Below are 23,254 nucleotides of genomic sequence, written 5' to 3'. Positions count from 1 at the left end.
TTTATTGAGTAAGTGCATTCATTGCTACTCCTGCTTCTCTGCACTTTTGTAATTGGAACCTAGAAGTTAATTGTCTAGGACATTAGAGGGACAGCGTATACCAATTTTCATATAACTGCATGTAATAGACACTACTATAAAGAGGAATATACACAGATTGTGAGAAAAACAGGTCAAGTATCAATATTTCAAAGTAATAAGTGTTATTAAAATGTATGTAATCATAATCACCATTAATACCATGTCTGAAGTATAAGGAACCTGTATAATTACAACGTTAATAAGAGATTTGTGTTAAATGTCACAACTATGACACTCTATAGTTGTGACAACTCTATTTTATGAGTTATGAGAAAGTGAAGATACAACAATTTATATATAATGAAAAACCTATTTTGATATTTCATCATTGGTGGTTTAGTGAATAAAAAATAGAGCCCACCGTACCTGTCTAGAAGACAGAGTTTTATTTTTCTTCAGATACTGAAGATTTTTATGGTCTGTATAAACCTGGAAAGGGATTGTGGTTCCCTCTAAGAGATGTCGCCAATGCTCCATTGCTGATTTCATCGCTAGTAATTCCTTATCTCCTATTGAGTAGTTAGTCTCTGCAGGAGTTAGTCTTCGAGAAAAATAGGCGATAGGATGGAGATGATTATCTTGATTTCCAGGTTGTAAGAGTATAGCGCCAATTCCAACATTGGAAGCATCTACCTGTAAGGTGTAAGGCAAGTCTGGATCAGGTAATTTTAAAATAGGAGCTGTTGTAAATTTCTCCTTTAAAGTGTGAAAGGCTTGTTCAGCCTTGGTATCCCAAACAAATTTTTGTTTCCCTGTAAGTCGAGTTAAAGGTTGAACAATGGTTGAGTAATGATTTATGAATTTCCTGTAAAAATTTGAGAAACCTAGAAATCGTTGAAGAGATTTCAAGGTAGTGGGTGTTTGCCAATTGATTATGGCTGTGACCTTTTCTTGATCCATCTGGATACCTTTGGGAGAGATTATATATCCCAAAAATGTTATGGTATCTTTGTGGAACTGGCATTTTTCCATTTTGGCGTATAACTGATGATCACGTAGAGTAGAGAGAACCCATCTTACATGTTTCCTATGTTCTTCTAGAGATTTGGAATAAACTAGAATATCATCCAAATAAGCAATTACGCACACATCCATTAGTTCTTTGAAGATTTCATTTATAAAGAACTGGAATGTGGCGGGAGCGTTAGTCAGACCAAAGGGCATAACGTTATATTGAAATAGCCCATATCTTGTTTTGAAAGCTGTTTTCCACTCATCTCCGGATCTCATACGTATTAAATTGTATGCACCTTTTATATCTAGTTTAGTGAATATGGTTGCACCAGTAAGACGTTCAATTATTTCCGGGATGAGTGGCAATGGGTATCTATTTTTTATGGTAACAGCGTTTAGAGCATGGTAATCAATTATGGGTCTGAGTGTGCCATCTTTGTTGGTGACAAAGAAGATTGCAGAAGCAACTGGTGAAGATGATGGGGATATAAAACCTTTTCTTAGGTTTTCATCCAAATAATCTCTTAGATGTTTCAATTCTTTTTGTGAAAGTGGAAATATTTTTCCTGATGGTATCTCTACCCCAGGTTTGGTGTCAATCGGACAATCGAAATGCCTATGAGGCGGCAATGATTCAGCATTTTTTAAGTTAAACACATCATTAAAATCATAATATTCATGTGGTAATGCTGATCCTATGTGTCCTATATTTACATATGGATAACATGTTTTTAAGCAATATTGTGATGTGAAGGTGACTTTATTTTGGGGACAATCTATGGATGGGTTATGTTTTTGTAACCATGGTAAGCCAAGAACTATGGGATGAATTGAACTAGGAATAATATCATAAGATAGAAATTATTTGTGTCCATCTGGTGAGATGGTTAACAATGGTATTGTGTGGTGAGTGATAGGTCCCTTTAAGATCTGAGTACCATCTATTACCCTTACAAAGACAGGAGTAGTTTTCTGCAGAATTGGTATTTTATTTTGTTTTACAATTGACTCAACAAGAAATATACCATCAGCACCGGAATCAATAATGGCTTCGTTCTGAAGTTGCTGATTGTCCCACTGTAAAGACAATGTTAATGATAAGTGTGAAGGGTGTTTTAGTTTTTCACATGCACAATTTAAAGTTAACTTACCCTTCTTCTGACGAGAAAGGACTGGACAGGAGGCAACATCGTGATCTTTGTTTGCGCAATAGAGGCATAGATTAGCTGATCTTCTCCTTTGTTTTTCTTCCTGAGTAAGAGGTCCGCGAATTGTGCCTATTTCCATTGGTATGGGATTTGAATAGGTTTTTTCTTGATAAGTATGATAAGATCTTTTGGGTGTTGTATCAAAAGTATGCTTTTCAGTCTTCCTTTCACAAAACCTCCTATCCATGGATATGCACAATTTAATTAATGCATCCAAGCTTTCAGGGAAATCTACTCTAGACAGTTCATCTTTTAAATATTCAGATAATCCTAGACGGAACTGATTCTTCAAACTGATGGCGTTCCACTCTGAATCCGTGGCCCATAGCTGAAAATCCGCTATGTAATCTTCTACTGGTCTTTTTCCCTGTTTAAGGGATCTTAATCTGTGTTCGGCAGTTTGTTGTTTGTTTATGTCATCGTAAAGTATGGCCATTGTTTGAAAGAAGTTCTCTAATGAATTCAAAATTGGATCCTCACTCTCTAGGAATCTGTCTGCCCAAACTCTTGGCTCCCCAGATAGGTAGGAAATAGCTGTGAAGACCTTGATCTTTTCTGTACGGTAGGTACGAGGTTTCAGAGTGAATAAAAGTATACAGGCATTCTTATATTCACAAAATTTCGTGCGGTCTCCTGCGAATGGAGTTGGGGGATTAACCTGTGGTTCAGGTGTCTCATTAGCCTTTTGGGTCACTAATTCATTTATAATTTGTTTTAAACTGCTATTCTCATTTTTTAATTCGGTTAAACCTTGAGCCAAAATTTCCACCTTTTGGTTTAACGTGGTGACTTGGTTTGCCATTTCTATGGGATCCATGTTGACCTATGAATATGTGTCTAGAATGAATATTAAATTTTATTTTTTAGGGCTTGATTATTCTGTGAGAAAAACAGGTCAAATATCAATATTTCAAAGTAGTAAGTGTTATTAAAATGTATGTAATCATAATCACCATTAATACCATGTCTGAAGTATAAGGAACCTGTATGATTACAACGTTAATAAGAGATTTGTGTTAAATGTCACAACTATGACACTCTATAGTTGTGACAACTCTATTTTATGAGTTATGAGAAAGTGAAGATACAACAATTTATATATAATAAAAAACCTATTTTGATATTTCATCATTGGTGGTTTAGTGAATAATATCACATAAACTCTAGAAAAAGTATTAGAGCAAAAAATAAAAAGAGTATGCTTATTTTAGAGTGACATCGCAATATCTATTCCATAGAAATGACCAAAGACAGGATTTAATAGAATTTGCAAGGTAAGGATAATATTCCACAAAGTTCTTTGGTTATTCAGTAATGCATTACACAGAGGATTTGTCCTAGCATGCTAAATTCATATTACGTTGGTGCACATACCTTTTTTAAGGGCTGGATTAGGTTTAACAGAAGTTGCTTGTCTCACTAGAAGCAAAGTGTTCAAAGTGTCTATTGACAGAGCGGGTGAGCAGCGTTCAGGCCGACAGCAAAGCCTTCGACTCAGGCGTGGTGCGCAGTGAGAGCGGAGATGACGTCACTCTCAGCGTGTGTCTCCGGTCTGAGTTGATTCAGACTGAGCTGCAGGTACACGCAGCTGAGGTTTTTCGCTAGTATATTATCTCCATTTTATTAAGGAGAATAATAAAACAGCATCATCAGGAATTCCTTCGTAATAAAGGAGTAATAGAAATTATCTGTAGAAGTTAGAGAAACTGGAAGTGGTCTCCTAATTCTCTTTCAATAATCAAGCAATGATTTCTGGGAGAAGAGGTGTTTAAATAGGATTGAGATTGGGAGGAGAACTTGACTTAAAGGTATAGTGAGAGGCCAAATGTTGACACAGATACTGATATAAAAATCCAGTATAAAACCTTTTAAAAATTTACTTAGAAGCTTCCAGTTTAGCTCTGTTGATGAGGTTAGGTTGGGACACCCTCTGAAATGCGCTGGGAAAATAGGAAGAGCAGACACTCCCCCCTCCCGCCTTCCAAAGATAGGAGCCAGCAGCAGTCTGTAAACGCGTATGTACATCTAAATTTTTGAGGCTTGGTTAGGAGTCTGAAAATCTCTGAACTCCCAGATTGGACATGTAAATGGATCATCTATAAAAGATGTTTGCAATGTCCCTTTAATTTAGATGTATGCCAGCCAGGGCAGGGATTTATTTCCCTGCTATTTGCTGTTATCTGTTATGCACTCTAGGGTTAAATCACTCAGAAGCTGTCAGTGGGAGTTTTCCTCAATTAATGGTCTGAATGGTTGCTTTGATCTTTATTGAATTATTCATTAAGCTGTGATAGTCCCAGCAGGCACTGTTATATCTTAATGAAAATCCCTTGTATATAGAGATCTGTCTTGTAAATTATTTATTTGTTTTGTATTACAACAAGCATGCATTACTAACATTATTTAAAACATCTATTTAATCAGTGCAGGGGAAATGGGCCATATAGTTTATAATTTGGCTTAAAAAGACACTAACACAATGTATTTTTCTCCGTAATTATGTGGAACAAAAACAAAAAAAAACTTTTCAGTGTAATTTTATTATTTATTTTGTCAGCATTTTCAGTAATTTACCACTGAAAGTTATGGGGGTTTTTTTCTACTGCCCCCCAGAAAGACTGGAGGATCCAACAAACTAACCCTGAAAAATGCTACATGTGGTTTGCTTGATCGGAGCAGGGGCTCATTTTTTTTTAGCTTTTATCTAACTGGCTACAGCAAAGGAGATAAGATATAAATATCGTGAGGCTTTACAAAGGGTATATCTCCTAGATTGCAAAACAAATTGTAGGCCCCATAGCAAATGATCGCTATAATGATGTATTATATTTGTGTTTTAAAATATATTTGAAATATTGAAGAACTATAATGTTTAGTTTTAGTTTCTTTAAAGTACTTTGGAATATAACAATGTTAAAGATGCTTAAACCCCTGTTAAAAAGTGAATCTAGCATTGCTGTATTCCACAAGCCATTGTTTACACACCTTTTCAACATAGTCACGCCCATTACTTTTTTTAAAACACAGCAGAATTGATAAATCCATAATTTTCAGAGCTAATTTACAGGAATAAGGAAAAAAAAGAAGAAAGAATATTGCAGTTTTTTTATACACATAATTAAAGGGACAGTAAACACTAAAATGTTTATTGTTTAAAAAGATAACGCCTTTACTTCCCATTTCCCAGCTTTGTACAACCAACATTGTTATATTAATATACTTTATAACATTTAAACTCTAAATGTCTGCCAGTTTCTAAGCCACTATAGACAGCCTCTTATCACATGCTTTTATATTAGCTTTTCACAACAGGAGACTGCTAGTTCATGCGGGCCATATATATAACATTGTGCTCACGCCTGGGGGTTGTGGCAGACACTGCACTAGTTGGATCAAATGCAAATTAATAGATAATAAATAAAAATCATGTGATCAGGGGGCTGTAACAAAAGGCTTAGATACAAGGTAATCACAGAGGTAAAAAGTAAAAAACTGTGTTGGTTATGCAAAACTGGGGAATGGGTAATAAAGGGATTATCTATCTTTTAAAACAATACAAATTCTGGTGTAGACTGCCCCTTTAACTGTTCCTTTAACAAATCAAGAATCAGGTTTTTTTTTAATATGAAATAAAAGAAAGGACGTACCACTATCTCTTTAGCTCCAAAGAAAATAACTGCAAGGGAATCTGCTTATGTTTTACTTTGGAAATCATTTTTAAAATGTGTAAATGTCTTCAGGCTGGATCATCTGCCGGGCTTGTACCAAGATTGCTGAGATCAATTAGCAAAACATAAGACTCAGCATATACGTGTATGCTTTGGGCGGATTCCCATAGATTCTTTGGACTTCACTATTCCTCAATAAAAATGCGATATACAAAGTGATTATTTCTATTGTAAAACATAGGATTTGCAAGCTTAGAGACTTCAAATGTATTCATAATTGATGGAGAGGTTCAGCAAAAGGGGATCATGCATACGTCTCTGTCTTTTCATTTCAATTTATTAAGAGTGTTTGTAACCTAAAAGGGTTTATCATATTGGAAATACTATATTGATATTAAAAAATATGTATATAGGGCTATATTACAAGTGGAGAGCTAATTTATTGCGCGCCTGTAAACCGCAAAATGCCCGTTTACTGGCGCAAGATAATTGATACTGCAAGCTCTGAAAATTAACCAGAGATTAGATCTCTGGTTAATTTTTAAAAAGTGCCCCAATTGTCCCCAAATTAAAGTAAATTGTATTTTCTTTATTAAAAATAACTGCACAATGCAGTTTTTAGGGTTTAAATTTAACGGATGTGGAGTGTTAGAAAAAAACAGCACTGAAAAATGCCTTTACATTGCGGTCTATGGGGACTGTGTCTTCTCAGTAAATATATATACGTATATGTATCACACACGCTTGCCCTTTTGACAGCATTCTTATTTCATATATATGCTTATAAACATATATATTTATGTTAATATGTGTGTATATACATATAAACACATTAATATATATCTATATATTCATTTACATATATATTTAAATCTGCTGCCCATCGATGTGCGACTTACTCCGTTTGCTGTGCCGATTCTCATGCCGTGTCTTCCATTGGAGCCTATGGAAGCGCGCTCTCATGAGCGCAAACCTTCTGTGCCATGCAAACGTGAGATCGCTTTCGTATTGCACCTAACTTGTATTACTAAATGGAGTGAAAAATTTGCTTTCGCCAAAGCGATATTATGTACTCCACTTGTAATCTAGCACAAATTACATTGCCCCTTTAAATCTACAAGATTACATCTTGCTTGTGTACTCTTTGCTTGCATTATATTAAAAATCATCAGGTGTTCGACACCAAATGCCATAGGTCATTATTCAAATCTTAGCTACATATCAAGCTGTTTGCAGTAGAAATCAGTAATCATAATTCAAACCACTAATTGGAAAATGACCCCACAAACGTATTGTAAAGAGGGTGGAAAAATAAGCATGAGTGTCTGCAAAAAGCATAACTTGCCCCAAGCAAAATAATATCAGTGTGGTAACTGCTACAGGAGAGAGTAGTTTGTTACACACAAGCTGTACATCGTTTAAAAAATGGTGTCTTACTGGCATCAAAAGAGTAACGTAAAGGGTAGACATATGCTTAGACAAAGAAGGGGCAAATTGCCCTCTTAAAGGGACACTGAACCCAAATTTTTTCGTTTGTGATTCAGAATGAAAATCACAAAAAATTTAAGCAACTTTCTAATTTACTCCTATTATCAAATTTTCTTTATTCTCTTGGTATCTTTATTTGAAATGCAAGAATGTAAGTTTTGATGCCGGACCATTTTTGGTAAGCAACCTGGGTTGTCCTTGCTGATTGGTGGATAAATTCATCCACCAATAAAAAAGTGCTGTCCAGAGGTCTGAGCCAAAAAAAAAGCTTAGATGCCTTCTTTTTCAAATAAAGATAGCAAGAGAACAAAGAAAAATTGATAATAGGAGTAAATTAGAAAGTTGCTTAAAAATGCCTACTCTATCTGAATCACGAAATAATTTTTTTTTGGTTCAGTGTCCCTTTAAGTCCCTCTTCTCCACACAGTTATGCATGATTGTTGTATACACTTATACAAAGCGCAGGAGTGAGTTTACAATACGCTATATGCTGTCCTATATTTTCTTAATATCAACTGTAATTAGATCCCATAAGCTTTAAAGGGACATGAAAACCCCCCCAAAAATTTTTTTCATGATTCAGATAGAGCATACAATTTTAAACAACTTTCCAATTTACTACTATTATCTAATTTGCTTTGTTCTTGGTATTCTTTGTTGAAAAGAATACTTAGGTAGCCTCAGGAGCTGGGATCTAGCTGCTGATTGGTGGCTTCACATATATCTCATATCTTCTCATTTATCTTCTCATTAGCTTACTGATGTGTTCAGCTAGCTCCCAGTAGTGCACTTTTGCTCCTTCAATAAAGGATACAAAGAGAATAAAGCAAAATTGATAATAGAAAGTTGTTTAAAATTGTTTGCTCATGAAAGAAAATTTTGGGGTATTGTGTCCCTTTAAGGACTGTTAAGGTTTTGTGTCCCTCTAAGGGGCTGCCGGAAACAGCAGTTATGAAGCTCCATAACTGGTCCGCCTGCTCTGAGGCCGAGGACATCAATCCGCCCTATCGTATAGGATTGACACCCCCTGTGATTGGCCGCAAATCTGCAGGGGGTGGCATTGCACAAGCAGTTCACAAGAACTGCTTGTGTAATGTGTATTTACCTTGGACTTTTAAATATATGAACTGATGCGGGGTAAATTGGATGAGGACACCGCTACATATCAGTCAGAGTTGTAGATCCAAGCAAACCAACAGGAGTCATCTATGGATACCGGTACCATTACTTCATTTTGACTGTGTGCTAACAGTGTACCTCGGCGATAAACTTTTGTGAGTGGGCTTTTGGCTACTATTAAAGTGTGTTATTTACTAGATACCACAAACCACTTTTAGATCCTTTTTGTTTGGTCCTTCTGTTAGTTTTTTCAGATGATTTAGATAGAAGGATGTTCAGTTAAAAGGGCATGCTACGTATATGCTAAATCACAATCGGCTAGATTTAGAGTTTTGTCTGGCTTTTTTTCCCCCGCACCTTTTAAATACCGCTGGTATTTAGAGTTCACAGAAGGCCTGCGTTAGGCTCCAAAAAGGGAGCGTATAGCATATTTACCGCCATTGCAACTCTAAATACCAGCGGTGCTTACGGAAGTGGCCAGCTTCAAAAACGTGCTCGTGCACGATTCCCCCATAGAAAACAATGGGGCAGTTTGAGCTGAAAAAAAACCTAACACCTGCAAAAAAGCAGCGTTCAGCTCTTAACGCAGCCCCATTGTTTCCTATGGGGAAACATTTTCTAAGTCTGCACCTAACACCCTAACATGTACCCCGAGTCTAAACACCCCTAACCTTACACTCATTAACCCCTAATCTGCCGACCCCGCTATCGCTGACCCCTGCATATTTTTTTTAACCCCTAAACTGCCGCTCCGTACACCGCCGCAACCTACATTATACCTATGTACCCCTAATCTGCTGCCCCTAACACCGCAGATCCCTATATTATATTTATTAACCCCTAATCTGCCCCCCACAACGTCGCCGCCAGCTACCTACAATAATTAACCCCTAATCTGCCGACCGGACCTCACCGCTACTATAATAAATGTATTAACCCCTAATCCGCCTCACTAACCCTATAATAAATAGTATTAACCTCTAATCTGCCCTCCCTAACATCGCTGACACCTAACTTCAAGTATTAACCCCTAATCTGCCGACCGACCTCAACGCTACTCTAATAAATGTATTAACCCCTAAAGCTAAGTCTAACCCTAACACTAACACCCCCCTAAGTTAAATATAATTTAAATCTAACGAAATAAATTAACTCTTATTAAATAGCGTATTCCTATTTAAAGCTAAATACTTACCTGTAAAATAACCCTAATATAGCTACAATATAAATTATAATTATATTGTAGCTATTTTAGGAATAATATTTATTTTACAGGCAACTTTGTAATTATTTTAACCAGGTACAACAGCTATTAAAAAGTTAATAACTATTTAATAGCTACCTAGTTACAATAATTACAAAATTACCTGTAAAATAAATCCTAACCTAAGTTACAATTAAACCTAACACTACACTATCAATAAATTAATTAAATAAAATACCTACAAATAAATACAATTAAATAAACTAACTAAAGTACAAAAAATAAAAAAAAGCTAAGTTACAAAAAATAAAAAAATTAATTACAAACATAATAAAAATATTACAACAATTTTAAGCTAATTACACCTACTCTAAGCCCCCTAATAAAATAACAAAGCCCCCCAAAATAAAAAAATGCCCTACCCTATTCTAAAATTTAAAATAGAAAAGCTCTTTTACCTTACCAGCCCTTAAAAGGGCCTTTTGCGGGGCATGCCCCAAAGAATTCAGCTCTTTTGCCTGTAAAAAAAAACATACAATACCCCCCCAACATTACAACCCACCACCCACATACCCCTAATCTAACCCAAACCCCCTTAAATAAACCTAACACTAAGCCCCTGAAGATCTTCCTACCTTCTCTTCACCATGCCATTTATCACCGATCCGTCCAGGCTCCGAAATCTTCATCCAAGCCCAAGCGGGGGGTGGAGATCCATCATCCGGCTGAAGTCTTGTATCAAGCGGCAAGAAGAAGTCCAGAAGAGGCTCCAAAGTCTTCATCCTTTCCGGGCAGAAGAGGAGATCCGGACCGGCAACCATCTTCATCCAAGTGGCATCTTCTATCTTCATTCGATGACGAGCGGCTCCATCTTGAAGACCTCCGGCGCGGATCCATGCTCTTCTTCCGACGTCCTAAGTCCGAATGAAGGTTCCTTTAAATGACGCCATCCAAGATGGCGTCCCTCGAATTCCAATCGGAATTAAGGTAGGAAAAATCTGATTGGCTGATGGAATCAGCCAATCAGATTCAAGTTCAATCCAATTGGCTGATCCAATCAGATTGAGCTCGCATTCTATTGGCTGATCGGAACAGCCAATAGAATGCAAGCTCAATCTGATTGGCTTATTCGAGGGATGCCATCTTGGATGATGTCATTTAAAGTAACCTTCATTCGGACTTAGGACGTCGGAAGAAGAGGATGGATCCGCGCCGGAGGTCTTCAAGATGGAGCCGCTCGTCATCGGATGAAGATAGAAGATGCCGCTTGGATGAAGATGGTTGCCGGTCCGGATCTCCTCTTCTGCCCGGATAGGATGAAGACTTTGGAGCCTCTTCTGGACTTCTTCTTGCCGCTTGATAGAAGACTTCAGCTGGATGATGGATCTCCAGCCCCCGCTTGGGCTTGGATGAAGATTTCGGAGCCTGGACGGATCGGTGATACCTGGCATGGTGAAGATAAGGTAGGAAGATCTTCAGGGGCTTAGTGTTAGGTTTATTTAAGGGGGGTTTGGGTTAGATTAGGGGTATGTGGGTGGTGGGTTGTAATGTTGGGGGGGGGTATTGTGTTTATTTTTACAGGCAAAAGAGCTGAATTCTTTGGGTCATGCCCCGCAAAAGGCCCTTTTAAGGGCTGGTAAGGTAAAAGAGCTTTTCTATTTTAATTTTAGAATAGAGTAGGGCATTTTTTTATTTTGGGGGGCTTTGTTATTTTATTAGGGGGCTTAGAGTAGGTGTAATTAGCTTAAAATTGTTGTAATATTTTTATTATGTTTGTAATTATTTTTTCTATTTTTGTAACTTAGCTTTTTTTATTTTTTGTACTTTAGTTAGTTTATTTAATTGTATTTATTTGTAGGTATTTCATGTAATTAATTTATTGATAGTGTAGTGTTAGATTTAATTGTAGGTATTTTATTTAATTAATTTATTGATAGTGTAGTGTTAGGTTTAATTGTAACTTAGGTTAGGATTTATTTTACAGGTAATTTTGTAATTATTTTAACTAGGTAGCTATTAAATAGTTCTTAACTATTTAATAGCTATTGTACCTGGTTAAAATAAATACAAAGTTGCCTGTAAAATAAATATAAATCCTAAAATAGCTACAATATAATTATAATTTATATTGTAGCTATATTAGGGTTTATTTTACAGGTAAGTATTTAGCTTTAAATAGGAATAATTTATATAATAAGAGTTAATTTATTTTGTAAGATTTAAATTATATTTAATTTAGGGGGGTGTTAGTGTTAGGGTAAGACTTAGCTTTAGGGGTTTATACATTTATTATAGTAGCAGTGAGGTCCGGTCGGCAGATTAGGGGTTAATACTTGAAGTTAGGTGTCGGCGATGTTAGGGAGGGCAGATTAGGGGTTAATACTATTTATTATAGGGTTATTGTTGCCGGAGTGAGGCGGATTAGGGGTTAATAACTTTGATATAGTAGCGGTGAGGTCCGGTCGGCAGATTAGGGGTTAATTGTAGGTAAGGTAGCAGCGATGTTGGTGGCGGCAGATTAGGGGTTAATAAATATAATATAGGGGTCGGCGGTGTTAGGGGCAGCAGATTAGGGGTACATAGGGATAACGTAGGTTGCGGCGGTGTGCGGTTGGCAGATTAGGGGTTAAAAAAATTTATTAGAGTGGCGGCGATGTGGGGGGGCCTCGGTTTAGGGGTACATAGGTAGTTTATGGGTGTTAGTGTACTTTAGAGCATAGTAGTTAAGAGCTTTATGAACCGGCGTTAGTCCATAAAGCTCTTAACTCTTGACTTTTTTCTGTGGCTGGAGTTATGTCGTTAGATTTCTAACGCTCACTTCAGCCAAGACTCTAAATACCAGCGTTAGAAAGATCCCATTGAAAAGATAGGATACGCAAATGGCGTAGGGGGATCTGCGGTATGGAAAAGTCACAGCTGCAAAGTGAGCGTTAGACCCTTTCCTGACTGACTCTAAATACCAGCGGTAGCCCAAAACCAGCGTTAGGAGCCTCTAATGCTGGTTTTGACGGCTAACACCAAACTCTAAATCTAGCCGTAAGTGATGCTATAAAAAGCTAACAAGAAAAAACGTATGAACATCTCTTTGTAAAAAGGAACAAAATGTTAGCTCCAAATGTCTTCAGCTCACCAGAGAACTGTGTTATCAACATCTACTTTTTTTTTTACTGTCATCTGCACAGTAAAAAACAAACAAAAAACCCCCACATAATATACTGTAATCTCATGAGATTTCATAGTAAACTTCCTGAAATAAAGGGAAATAAAGGACTAGCATCCTGATTTGCTACTTAAACTCCATTTATAGTGGGAAGTGGCTACTGAGGAAAATTTAAGGTAAAATATCAAAGAGATGTTCATGTGATATTTTCTAGTCATTTTTTTACAGCTATGCTGCATCGTTTTCAAGTGATTTAGCATTTGTGCATAATTTCCCTTTAAGCCTATTGTTTTTAAATGCAATTTTGTCTGTAATATCCAAGAAGTGGAATATAGCAGAAAACTTTTTTTTATGTGGAACAAATACTTTTCAACAATTTTTTCAAAAGCCCAATGGAGGTGGCCTGTGTTTTCTTGAAGTGTAGGCTTAAAGGGACATTGTACTTTAAAATGTGTTATCCCTTGAACTAGCTTTATTTGCTCACTGAAACCACAACTAGGGATGGGCGAATGTGTTTATATTAAAATTCAAATGTTAGAACGAATGTTATTGTAGAAATTCAATTTACATAATCGAATCTTGATAAGAACGAGTATTCTTAAAAATTCAATAATCGAATCTTATTTTCAGTTTTCGAATGTCACTTTCGAATTTGAATGTCACTTTCTAATTCGAATGTCCTTTCAAATTTGAATATTCATAATAAATCGAATATACAAATTCGAATATTATATTTATAAAACACAGTTGTAGACTAGAAATACTATTTCGAATTCTAACTTGAATATTATATTTATAAAACACAGTTGTAGACTAGAAATACTATTTTGAATTTGAATATTACATTTTCGAAAATTGAATGTGATAAAATACATAGCTAAACATTCTATTATTTGAACAAATATTTTCGAATGTTATTGAAAAATTCAAAAACGCAAATTAGAAAATAGAATGTTAGAATGTTATATAAACATTCAAAATTTGAACAAACAAATGTATCAAAATTTGTTTTAAAGTTTTAGTTTTTAGAAACATTCACCCATCCCTAACCACAACCCATTATTTTCAAGTAAAAGCCCATTCAAATGGCTAAACCTGCAGGACCCATCTCTTTCTTCACAAAGTATTGAAATTATAAATATACGTAGGTATCGCAATTTTAATAGGCAAAATCAGTTATTTCATTTGTATACCAATATGAATAATTCCCAATTTAATACTATTCAGCTGGTATAATTAGTCATCAGGAACACAGACTATTCCATTTACATTCCCCATGTTTTTCATGTTCTTTGTTTTATTGGCTAATATGGTACAACGCAATCATCTGAAGGGTTTATTGGACTATATTAGCCCATGGTTTGATATTACATTCTAGCTAAATGAAACAGAAAGCCTAAAATAAAGCACACAATAAACTCTATATGCATGAGCAGCGGCAGTATCTTTCATTGTATATACTGGGTACGTAGTTGTAAAAAAATAATAATTACTTTTTGGTTTCAGAACTTTGCTATGTGTTAAATAAACCATATTGTCAAATATACTGTGCCAGAAGTTGCACCATAAACTTTACCATCTAGTTTAAAAAAGTAGCATTGTTGGTTAAAGGGACAGTCTAGTCAAAATTAAACTTTCTTGATTCAGATAGGGCATGCAATGTTAAGCAACATTCCAATTTACTTTTATCATAAAATTTGCTTTGTTCTCTTGGTATTCTTTTGCTTAAAGCTAAACCTATGTAGGCTCAAACTAATTTCTAAACTGGTAAAAATTGCCTCCTATCTCAGTGCATTTTGACAATTTTTCACAGTTAGACAGTGCTAGTTCATGTGTGTCACATAAATAACATTCAGCTAGATTACGAGTTTTGAGCACTATAGGGAAATTAACGACTGCCACAAAAGTGGCGGTTATTAACCTCCCTATAGCGCTGCTATTACAGGTTTTGTAAAACCTTGCTTGTGCGGGCGATATGGTTGCGTTGAGCTCCATACCTCACCCAAATACAAGCAGTGTTTTGACGTGCTCGTGCACGATTTCCCCATAGACATCATTGGGGCGAGTCAGTTAAAAAAAAGCTTAACAACTGCGATCGCGGAAACAAAAGCTCCGTAACGCAACCCCATTGATGTCTATGGGGAAAGAAAAAGTTACGTTTAAACCTAACACCCTAACATAAAAAACACGTCTAAACACCACTAATCTGCTGCCCATAACATTGTTGCCACCTACATTACAGTTATTAACCCCTAATCTGCTGCCCCTAACATCACCGCCACCTAAATAAAACTATTAACCCCTAATCTGCCGCTCCCGATATTGCCGCCACCTACATTATAACCCCTAATCTGCCGCCCCTAATGTCGCCGCCACTATACTAAAGTTATTAACCCCTAAACCTCTGGCCTCCCACATCACTAACACTAAATAAATATATTAACCCCTAAACCTAACCCTAACGTAACCCTAAGCCTAAATCTAACCCTAACACCCCTAACTTAAATATAATTAAAATAAATCTAAATTGAACTTACAATTATTACCTAAATAATACCTATTTAAAACTAAATACTTAACTGTAAAAAAAAACAACTAAGCTAGCTCCATGACAATATGACTAATAGTAATATTGTATCTATCTTAGGTTTTATTTTTATTTCACAGGTAAGATGGTATGCATTTTAACTAGGTAGACTAGTTAGTAAATAGTTATTAACTATTTACTAGCTACCTAGTTAGAATAAATACAAATGTACCTGTAAAAGAAATCAGCTCTTTTACCTGTTTAAAAAAATACAAACACCCCCCAACAGTAAAACCCACCACCCACCCAACCAAACCCCAAATAAAAACCCCAAATAAAAACCTTTCTAAATAAACCTAAGCTAACCATTGCCCTGAAAAGGGCATTTGGATGGGCATTGCCCTTAAAAGGGCATTTAGCTCTTTTACATTGCCCAAACCCTAATCTAAAAATAAAACCCTCCCAATAAACCCTTAAAAGAACCTAACACTAACCCTCGACGATCCACTTACAGTTTTCGAAGACCGGACATCCATCCTCATCCAGGCAACAGAAGTCTTCATCCAAGCGGGCAGAAGTCCTCATCAAAGCTGGCAGAAGTCTTCATCCAAGCGGGCAGAAGTCTTCATCCAGATGGCATCTTCTATCTTCATCCATCCGGCCAATAGGATTGAGCTTGCATTCTATTGGTTATTCCAATCAGCCAATAGAATGCAAGCTCAATCCTATTGGCTGATTGCAACAGCCAATAGGATTTTTTCACCTTTAATTCGTGTTGGCTGATAGAATTCTATCAGCCAATCGAAATGTAGAAGACGCCATCTTGGATGACGTGACTTAAAGAGAAACTTCATTCTACAGCAGCGATGGGAAGAAGAGGATGCTCCTTGCCGGATGAAGATAGAAGATGCTGTCTGGATGAAGACTTCTGCCCGCTTTGATGAAGACTTCTGCCGGCTTCGATGAAGACTTCTACCGCCTGGATGAGGATGGATGTCCGGTCTTCGAAAACTGTAAGTGAATCGTCGGGGATTAGTGTTAAGTTTTTTTTAAGGGTTTATTGGGTGGGTTTTATTTTTAGCTTAGGGTTTGGGCAATATAAAAAAGAGCTATATGCCCCTTTAAGGGCAATGCCCATCCAACTGCCCTTTTCAGGGCAATGGTTAGCTTAGGTTTACTTAGATAGGCTTTTATTTGGGGGGTTTGGTTGGGTGGGTGGTGGGTTTTACTGTTGGGGTTGTTTGTATTTTTTTACAGGTAAAAAAGCTGATTTATTTAGGGCAATGCAGGAGCAGCAATACAGTAATGGTTTCTAACTGAACACATGGGTGAGCCAATCACAATCAGTATATATATATAATGTGAAAAAAATTAAGGCGCCTAAAGGTAATGCGTGATTGGCTGATCCAATCAGCCAATAGGATTGAGCTTGCATTCTATTGGTTATTCCAATCAGCCAATAGAATGCAAGCTCAATCCTATTGGCTGATTGCAACAGCCAATAGGATTTTTTCACCTTTAATTCGTGTTGGCTGATAGAATTCTATCAGCCAATCGAAATGTAGAAGACGCCATCTTGGATGACGTGACTTAAAGAGAAACTTCATTCTACAGCAGCGATGGGAAGAAGAGGATGCTCCTTGCCGGATGAAGATAGAAGATGCTGTCTGGATGAAGACTTCTGCCCGCTTTGATGAAGACTTCTGCCGGCTTCGATGAAGACTTCTACCGCCTGGATGAGGATGGATGTCCGGTCTTCGAAAACTGTAAGTGAATCGTCGGGGATTAGTGTTAAGTTTTTTTTAAGGGTTTATTGGGTGGGTTTTATTTTTAGCTTAGGGTTTGGGCAATATAAAAAAGAGCTATATGCCCCTTTAAGGGCAATGCCCATCCAACTGCCCTTTTCAGGGCAATGGTTAGCTTAGGTTTACTTAGATAGGCTTTTATTTGGGGGGTTTGGTTGGGTGGGTGGTGGGTTTTACTGTTGGGGTTGTTTGTATTTTTTTTACAGGTAAAAAAGCTGATTTATTTAGGGCAATGCAGGAGCAGCAATACAGTAATGGTTTCTAACTGAACACATGGGTGAGCCAATCACAATCAGTATATATATATAATGTGAAAAAAATTAAGGCGCCTAAAGGTAATGCGTGATTGGCTGATCCAATCAGCCAATAGGATTGAGCTTGCATTCTATTGGTTATTCCAATCAGCCAATAGAATGCAAGCTCAATCCTATTGGCTGATTGCAACAGCCAATAGGATTTTTTCACCTTTAATTCGTGTTGGCTGATAGAATTCTATCAGCCAATCGGAATGTAGAAGACGCCATCTTGGATGACGTGACTTAAAGAGAAACTTCATTCTACAGCAGCGATGGGAAGAAGAGGATGCTCCTTGCCGGATGTCTTGAAGATGGACCTGCTCCGCGCCAGATGGATGAAGATAGAAGATGCTGTCTGGATGAAGACTTCTGCCCGCTTTGATGAAGACTTCTGCCGGCTTCGATGAAGACTTCTGCAGCCTGGATGAGGATGGATGTCCGGTCTTCGAAAACTGTAAGTGAATCGTCGGGGTTAGTGTTAAGTTTTTTTTAAGGGTTTATTGGGTGGGTTTTATTTTTAGCTTAGGGTTTGGGCAATGTAAAAAAGAGCTATATGCCCCTTTAAGGGCAATGCCCATCCAACTGCCCTTTTCAGGGCAATGGTTAGCTTAGGTTTACTTAGATAGCTTTTTTTGGGGGGGGTTGGTTGGGTGGGTGGTGGGTTTTACTGATTTATTTAGGGCAATGCAGGAGCAGCAATACAGTAATGGTTTCTAACTGAACACATGGGTGAGCCAATCACAATCAGTATATACATATATATAATTTGAAAAAAATTAAGGCGCCTAAAGGTAATGCGTGATAAAGATATAAATACTCTAAATATCTTTCAACAAAGGAAAAAGTATATATCTCAAATATTACATGATGTTATTGTTTAAAAGATATCCTCCATACTGGTTAAGGGCAAACCCCGATTTTCCACATACATTCGCTAAGTGGTTGTGAGCGGAATACTTCCAACAGTGGGATTTCTAAACTAGTTTGGCTCATATCTGATTCCAGTACGTGATTGGGATTCTGAAGCAAATATTCTGGCTCTTCATTCGTGAGGATAAGCTCGCTGGACAGCTTTTAATGGTTCAGTCTGCACCTGTGGCACTTCTCAAGTGCTTTCAATCTAGTAAGTGATTCTGTATTGTGTGTGGGGGTCATTGTCATCTACGATCTCACACTATTGTGGTGCCTCCTTTTTTTTTCTTCCATATATATATTATATATATATATGCAGCCACCAATCAACAGCTAGAACCTAGGTTCTCTGCTGCTCCTGAGCTTGCCTAGATAAATCTTTCAGCAAAGGATAACAAGAGAAGGAAGCAAATTAAATAAAGTAAATTGGGGAAAAAATTGTATTCTCTGTCTGAATCATGAAAGAACATTTTTGGGTTTCATGTCCCTTTAAAGGGATACTAAACCCAATTTTTTTTCTTTCATGATTCAGATAGAGCAGGAGATTTTAAGCACTTTTCTAATTTACTCCTATTATCAATTTTTCTTTTGTTCTCATGTTATCTTGATTTGAAAAAGCAGTGCTGTAAGCTTTAGAGCCGGACCATTTTTTGTTCAGCACTTGGGTACCACTTGCTGATTTGTGGCTAAATGCAGCTCCTAACCTTTTATTGCTGCTTTTTCAAATCAAGATAACATTAGAACAAAGAAAAATTGATAATAGGAGTAAATTGGAAAGTTGCTTAAAATTGCATGCTATATCTGAATCATGAAAGAAACAATTTGGGGTTAGTATCCCTTTAAGTAAAATAAGTTTAAATTTAAAGGTACACGAAACACTGACCTTTTTTTTCATGATTCAGAAAGAGCATTGATTTTCAAACAAGTCCTCAGGCCTCCCCAACAGGCCAGGTTTTCAGGATTACCTTGAATGAGAGCAAGTAAAATAACAATGTTTACTAATTAGCGGATTATTTTCCATTTCAGATATCCTCAAAATCTGACCTGTTAGGGATGTACTGAGGACAGGTTTGAAACCCAGTGAGATAGATAATACAACTTTAAACAACTTTCCAATTTACTTCTGTTATCTATTTTGCTTCATTCTCTTTGTATCCTTTGTTGAAGAAGAAACAATGCATTACTTGGATCTAGCTGAACACCGGATGAGCCAATAACATAAGGCATATATGTGCAGCCACCAATCAGCAGTTCTGAACATACCTAGGTATCCTTTTAAACAAAGTAAACCAATAAAATAAAACAAATTAGATAATAGAAGTAAATTGGTAAGTTGTATAAAATTTCATGTTTTATGTGAATCAAGAAAGAAGAAAAACAGGGTTTCCCTTTAAAGGGACATACAATCTAAACATTTTCTTTCATGATTCAGATAGAGCATAGTATATTAAACAACTTTCCAATTTAACTCTATTACCAAATTTGCTTCATTCTTGTGATATCCTTTGTTGAAGGACCAGCAATGTACTACCGGGAGCTAGATGAACACATTTTGTCAGCCAATGGCAAGAGACAAATGTGTGTAGCCAGGAGTAACCAGCTAGCTTCCAGTAGTGTAGGATATGTACATATTATTTTTCAACAAAGAATCCCCCCCTAAAAAAGAAACTGAAAATAGAAGTGAATTTAAAGTGTCTTAAAATTACATGTGTTATCTGAATCATGCATGTTTAATTTAGATTTTCCTATCCCTTTAAGGAAATGCATGATTTGTACATCAAGACCCTGGGACCCTACAGCTCAGTGGCTGATAGAGAAAACTCAGTTAAATCTGATTTATTAAGCACATGATCATCAATTTAAAAAAACTAAATACAAATTTGAAAACACTAATACATTTTTCTTTTTTTTCTTTTAGATTGAACAAAGAAAAAAATGTATCATGTTTCTTAATTATTTCTGAGAACAGCCTATTTTATTAAATTATCCATATTGATACTCTTGAAATCACCATTTAAAGAGATAGTTTGAAATAATATGTTATAAGAACCCTGACACATCTTTTTATGTGTATTCTTTTAAAACTACAATGTGGCACTGGCAACCCTAATTGTATACACCCTGATGCTATTTACTGAAAATATGGTGAAACTCACTGGTATCTATGTACCATGCACAATAAAAACGTGCACTATAATGTCTCTTTAGGATGAATTTCCCACTATATTTTAAAAGCAGAATGGAATTTTCTCTACAATATTTTATGTCTGTCATTCAGTAGTATACTTTATAGCATATTTTAAACAAATCAGGCTCTAGAGACATGTAAAGGATTTTACAGCTTTTTTTAATGATAGTATACATATATAAATTCAGTGTGCAGAAATTATGGCTGCGTAAGTTTAGGCGTACTGTACGATTGTATACTTAGTGTTCCCTGATGAAATGTGACATTTGTCTTCAATGCATTTGCTGAACTATTAAAAAGAATACATTACATTCTTGAAACTGCTTTAGAAGTAAATTCTTACATTTATTATTTGCAGTTTTATGTACGTCAGCATAAATATCTGTTATTAAATGGTAAAATCATTTTCTTCTATGCAGTTAACAGTTTTGCAAAATATGTATCCAGTACATGTGTCCTAAAGCGTATTTCACTTTAAAATAAGCCTATAATACTATGAGCTGTACATAAATGTTCTTGCCAGTGCTGTAAATGTTTTTTACATAAACGTTATGGATATATTGAGTGATCATAAAGATAGTACTGATTTTTTATTTCATGTTGTGCGTGTGAGTGTGTGCCTCTATATATACATATATATATATATATATATATATATATATATATATAATTTAATTTAAATATTCATAAAATACATTGTATGTATAAATTAAGAGATTACTATTAACTAAATAACTAATTTTAAATACCATTGAACAAGAAATATGGAGCCCATAGAATCTATATTGATTTAGTTTGACTTTTTAGTTCCAAAAATATCACCAAAATGTATTGTGTATATATTGAGTAATTTATCATCATTATTTAATGGATATGTTCATATTATTTATCATAGTAATCACAGTATAGTATGATATTAGCTTTCAAGTCATGCAGATTTTGCTCAAAGTGCGGCAGATTGTTGTGACTATACTGTCATGGTCATAAAAAAAAATAAGGCGGTTAAAGGTATATTAAACCCACATTTTTTCTTTCATGATTCAGATAGATAATGCAATTTTAAGCAACTTTCTAATTTACTCCTATTATCAATTTTACTTCATTCTCTTGTTATCTCTATTTAAAAACCAGGAATGTAAGCTTAGGAGCCAGTCCATTTTTTATTAAGAACCTGGGTAGCACTTGCTGATTGGTGGCTAAATATAGCCACTAATCAGCAAGCCCTACCTAGGGTGCTGAACCAAAATTAAAATTGCATGCTCTATCTGAATCATGAAAAAAAAATCAGATTTAATATCCCTTTAAAGAGATATTTTTTTAGAAAAACATACTGCTCTATTTTACATCATTACATCATTTTCTGCAACTAAAGTGTTAAAATGACAAGTCAGTGTTCCATTCCCATGACGATATTGCTGGTAAGCCATCCAACGCATATCCTCCAATCACAAGTTGGATCGTCATCTAGAGCAGCACATGATCATGCAACATTAATGCAAACACATTAGCAGAATACAACGTGCTAAGACAAAAAAACTGCTTTAATGTATTAGAATGTGGATTTTCTTTTTATTATAATATCATTCAAGCCACAATTGCCATAACACTTTGGCCCCTGTTCCTGAAGCGGCATATGCAGCACAAGGGAATTACAAAATATTGTGTTTATCATCATAAGAGAAAGTTCCTTTTTAATAACTGGTTATTTTCTCTTTCTGTAGGATGGAAGACAGAGCTTTATTGGACACCAGCTTGGTGGTGTTGCAGAAGTTCCCAACAGTAAAGATCAAAGAGTTAAATCTGCCAGGGCCATCCAAATTACATACTACCTCCAGAATTATGGCTCTGTGATCCAGGACCATATTAGTGAACAATGGGAGAGGGAATTTTGCACACTCATGCATCAGCTGCAGGAGGAACATCCAGAGATCCAGCTATACACCTTAACGTCAGTCAGCCTGTTAAAGGACTTTCAAAAGACCATAGACCTTTCCAGAGGTACAATTGTGGTGAGTTTAATGCTGATTCTTATGGCTGCCACCATTTCGAGCTCTATGAAAGACTGCCTCCGTAGCAAACCTTTTCTGGGAATATTGGGAGTACTCACAATCTGTATCTCCAGTCTCACAGCCGCAGGAATATTTTTTGTAACTGATGGAAGATATAATTCGACTCTGCTGGGAATTCCATTCTTTGCTATGGGTAATTATTTATCATCATGAGAAAATGATTGACACACCTAATGACTGAATGGTAAATTATATCATTGGTTATCTAATGTATAATAACATTTATTTTCATTTGTTAATGACAGCTATTCATTACAATCTTTCAGAATTCAGGAAGGATTATGATTGTTAAAAACTGTAAAAAAAAAGAAACAAAAAGAGCTAAAATAAATTCAAATGTTCACTCAATGGATATAAAGGAGCAATAATAAAGTGTTAGAATATTCTGCTGCATTTTATTATTGCATCATTGTTTGAGCAGAAATATGGCCTAGATTACAAGTAAAGTGATATTGATAGCGCAGGGATTACGATCAATATCTGGTGACCTTGTCAAGATTAGCACGCAGCCTGGTATTGCAAATCCATGGTAACATAGAATTACCAGAGAATGTTTAGCGCGGCAGACAACCCTT

At 36.0% G+C, this 23,254-nt stretch overlaps 1 protein-coding gene across 2 annotated transcripts in view; it reads left to right on the top strand.

Moving 5' to 3' along the window:
- PTCHD4 (patched domain containing 4) overlaps nt 1-23,254 on the top strand; it is a 398,391-nt gene that overhangs the window by 227,681 nt on the left and 147,456 nt on the right. For both annotated transcript variants that reach the window (XM_053708932.1, XM_053708931.1), the window contains exon 2: nt 22,332-22,812. In XM_053708932.1, the coding sequence (XP_053564907.1) occupies nt 22,332-22,812 (481 nt within the window). The remainder of the gene's footprint in view (nt 1-22,331; nt 22,813-23,254) is intronic.

Source organism: Bombina bombina, chromosome 4 (assembly GCF_027579735.1).
Source record: "Bombina bombina isolate aBomBom1 chromosome 4, aBomBom1.pri, whole genome shotgun sequence".
In the NCBI taxonomy this organism is placed as follows: domain Eukaryota; kingdom Metazoa; phylum Chordata; class Amphibia; order Anura; family Bombinatoridae; genus Bombina; species Bombina bombina.
The sequence above is the reverse complement of the archived record's forward strand: the minus strand, read 5'-3'. Positions and strand labels throughout refer to the sequence as shown.